This window comes from Chiloscyllium plagiosum, chromosome 5, assembly GCF_004010195.1.
Source record: "Chiloscyllium plagiosum isolate BGI_BamShark_2017 chromosome 5, ASM401019v2, whole genome shotgun sequence".
Lineage (NCBI taxonomy): Eukaryota > Metazoa > Chordata > Chondrichthyes > Orectolobiformes > Hemiscylliidae > Chiloscyllium > Chiloscyllium plagiosum.
The window spans coordinates 109,731,352-109,735,169 of record NC_057714.1 but is presented as its reverse complement, the minus strand read 5'-3'; the positions used below and the strand labels follow the sequence as shown (position 1 = coordinate 109,735,169).

Genomic DNA, 3,818 nt, shown 5'->3' with positions numbered 1-3,818 from the left:
GACTAAAGTAGCAAGTACCCTGATAGAAATTTTAGGAACGGAAATTAAAGTGGACCCCGTATCTCTCCTCTTGGGCTTTTCGAACTTTCCCTCCCTGGACACGTATGGGAAGAGACTATTTTCTATTCTTTCTTTCTGTGCAAGGAAAAATATTTTGGTGAACTGGGCGGCTGAGGGCCCCCCTGGACTTTCAAATTGGCACAGACTAATTATGGAATGTATTCCCCTTGACTTCCTTACAAATATGGTGCACCGAAAGACCGAATTATTTTATAAAATATGGCAGCCCTTTTTGAATTACATAAATACAGATATTTCGGCTATCCTAACAAGGGCTTTTATTTAATTGAGACTACAGACCTGGCTGGTCCGCGGCCCCTCGGGGGAGGAATCCCGCACGAATACGGGTTTTATCATATCTGATGTTAACACATCCCGAGCATGTAAGAGACTTAAATATGCACCCTGGTTAGTTGTAGGTTAGATTAGTAGATAGTTGAGTTTTGTTTGTTTTTTTTTCTTTTCAGTTTTTTTTTGTTTTGTTTTTTTTTGTCAAATTTTGGCTATTGTATATTTGAGCTAATTGTATATCAATGTTTATATCTGAGAGTTTTGTTTATTTTTGTAAACTTGTAAAAATGTTAAATTTCTAATAAAAATATCTATTAAATAAAAAATGACTGCAGATGCTGGAGATCAGAGTCGAACAGTATGGTGCTGGAAAAGCATAGCCGGTCAGCAGCACCGAAAGAGCAGGAGAGTCGATATTTCGAGCATAAGCTTTTCATCAGGAATGAAGCATCCTGATGAAGAGCTTATGCTCGAAATATCGACTCTCCTGCTCCTTGGACGCTGCCTGACTGGCTGTGCTTTTCCAGAACCACTCTTTCGGCTCTGAATATGATACTTCTAATACATGCCTCCATTTGAATCTCACAATCTCAACCCTGCATAGGTTCCTCTATTCAAGAAGGGAAATAGAGACAATCCAGGAAACTATAGACTAGTGAGCTTCACATTGGTGGTTGGGAACCATCAAGAGGTCAGTCATTAAAATTTTTAAAAACACACACAAAATGAATTCACATAAAACATGATGGAGTCAATCAGTGAACACAGATCCTCGACCTATTGAATTCATCTATCTCTGTTCAGCTGTAATTTTTCATAATTTTATAATAATATATACATGGGTTGATGGTGACACTTGAAAATGAAAATAAATCTTACCTCAGTTTCTGGAACCACATTCCTTTTGAACAAATGGTCCAAGAGTCCTTCATTAGAGCACCTGTTAACTTAGCTCAGGATAACAGATATAAATAACATGACGAGGAGATAGCAAACACAGTCAACACGCATTCCTCAGTTGGCCTGATCTTGCTTTTGGAAGGCAGGGATGAGAATACCACCTAACTTCAGCATCATTTTTGATCTGTTAGCAAAAGGTATCACTTTATCTTCCATCATTTAGAAGAAATGGCTGCGGATACATAAGAACAGCACCCCCTGCAAGTTTCCTTCCAAGTCACAAACAATTATATGTTGCAACTATGGAGCATGCTAATATGCTAGGGCATTTTGAGATCAAGAAAGTATGGTGTTGGGTCTTTTGAACAGCATTGAAGTGGATAAGTCCCCAGGGCCTTTAGTATTCACCACAGATTATTGAGAGAGGCAAGAGAGAAAATTTCTGAGGCATTGACCAAAATATTTGTGTCCTCTAGCCACTGGAGAGGTCTTGGAGGATGGTTGAGCAGCTAACGAGAAGGGAAATAGAGACAATCTAGGAAGCTATAGACCAGTGAGTTTCACACTGGTGGTTGGGAAACCTTTGGAGAGTATTTTTAGCAATAGGATTTACATGCATTTGGAAAAGCTTGGCCCCAATTAGGGACAGTCAGCATAGCTTTGTGCAGGGCAGGCCATGGTAGGTTCATCCAGAAGATTAAGATGCATGGGATCCACAGTTACTTGGTCACTTGGATTCAGAATAGCTTGCCCACAGAGGGCAGGGGCTATCAGTGAAAGGGTTTTTTATGGCAGGAGGTCTGTGACTAGTGGTATTGTGCAGGGATCCACACTGGAATCTCTGCTGTTTGTAATATATATAAATGACTTGGATGAAAATGTAGATGGGTGACTTAGTAAGTTTGCAGATGAAACAAAGATTGGTGGAGTTATGTATGGTGTAAGAGGTTGTCAAAGGATACAGTGGGGATATAGATCTGTTGCAGATATGGGTGGAGAAATGGCAGATGGAGTTTAATCTGGCTAACTGTGAGATCTTTGGGAGATCAAATACTAAAGAAAAGTATGCAGTTAATGGCAGGACCCTGGACATTATTGAGGTACAGAGGGATCTTGGGGTTCAAGTCTTTTGCTCCCTGAAAGTGGTCACACAAGTAGATAGGGTAGTAAAGAAGGCATATGGCATGCTTGCCTTTATTGGTCAGAGAATTGAGTACGAGAGTCAGGATGTCACATTGCAATGTTATAAGACTTTGTTAAGGCCACATTCAGAGTATTTCAGTTCTGCTCACCACATTACAGGAAGGATGTAAAGGCTTTGGATAGGGTGCAAGAGAGATGCTGCCTGGATGAGAGGGTATGAGCTATAAGGACAGGCTAGAAAAATTCAGTTTGTTTTCTCTGCAGAAATGGAAGTTGAGGGGAGACTTGATATAAGTCTATAAAATTATGAGATGCATAGACAGGATTGACACTCAGAACCCTTTTTCCAGAGTTGTAATGTCTACTTCTAGGGGACATACATTTAAGGTGAGTGGGGGGGAGGGGGGGGAGGTGGAAGAAATTCAAAAGAAATGTGAGGGGCAAGTGTTTACACAGAGAGTGGTAGGAGTTTGGAATGCACTGCGAGGGGTAGTGGTGGAAGCATATAATGATAGCAGCGTTTAAGGGACTCTTAGATAAGTGCATGAATATGCAAGGAATGGAGTGATACGGACCATCGGCAGACAGAAGGATTTAGTTTAAGTTGGTGTCATGTTTGGCTCAACATCATGTACTGTTCTAAGACCTCCGACAATTAACAATGATTTCATGATCACCTGAGATTCTAAATTCCAGATTCTTTCGAGAATTAAAATTCCACCATCTGCCATGGCAGGATTTGAACCCGGATCCCCCAGAACATTACCTGGGTCTCTGGATTAACTATCCAGTGATAATACCGTTCAACCTTCACCTACCCATACAAAATAGAAATCACTTTCCAATAAAAAACATGTAATAAAATACACTGTTGACCTGCTTTATTTCAATTAAAAACTTACTGACTCCTTGAACTTAATTGGCTGAAATATCTTCTTCACAACTCTTAACAACTAACTTTTATAAGCTTATTAACTCTTTTCAATTCCATCCTTCTTGCTACATCTTTGACTTCCCAATCCTTACTTTTGCTCCTCTTCTCTGACCCCTCTCCCTGCTCCTGTCTTGCTCCACAACTCTCTGGCTTTCCACTTCCTTTCCTAATCCTCAAATTCACTAACTCTGTTCCTATGTTACTCTTGTCATGTTAGGATAGGGTCATAGAGATGTACAGCATGGAAACAGACCCTTCGGTCCAACTCATCCATGCCGACCAGATATCCCAACCCAATCTAGTCCCACCTGCCAGCACCCGGCCCATATCCCTCCAAACCCTTCCTATTCATATACCCATCCAAATGCCTCATAAATGTTGCAATTGTACCAGCCTCCACTACTTCCTCTGGCAGCTCATTCCATACATGTACCACCCTCTGCATGAAAAAGTTGCCCCTTAGGTCTCTTTTATATCTTTCCCCTCTCAC

The 3,818-nt window shown here is 40.8% G+C and overlaps 1 protein-coding gene across 1 annotated transcript in view; it reads right to left on the bottom strand.

Annotated features, from left to right (window-relative positions):
* The window catches only part of LOC122550328 (obscurin-like), a 784,231-nt gene that overhangs the window by 70,054 nt on the left and 710,359 nt on the right, over positions 1 to 3,818 (bottom strand). The window contains exon 99 of the mRNA XM_043691054.1: positions 1,231 to 1,291. Coding sequence (XP_043546989.1) covers positions 1,231 to 1,291 — 61 coding nt within the window. The remainder of the gene's footprint in view (positions 1 to 1,230; positions 1,292 to 3,818) is intronic.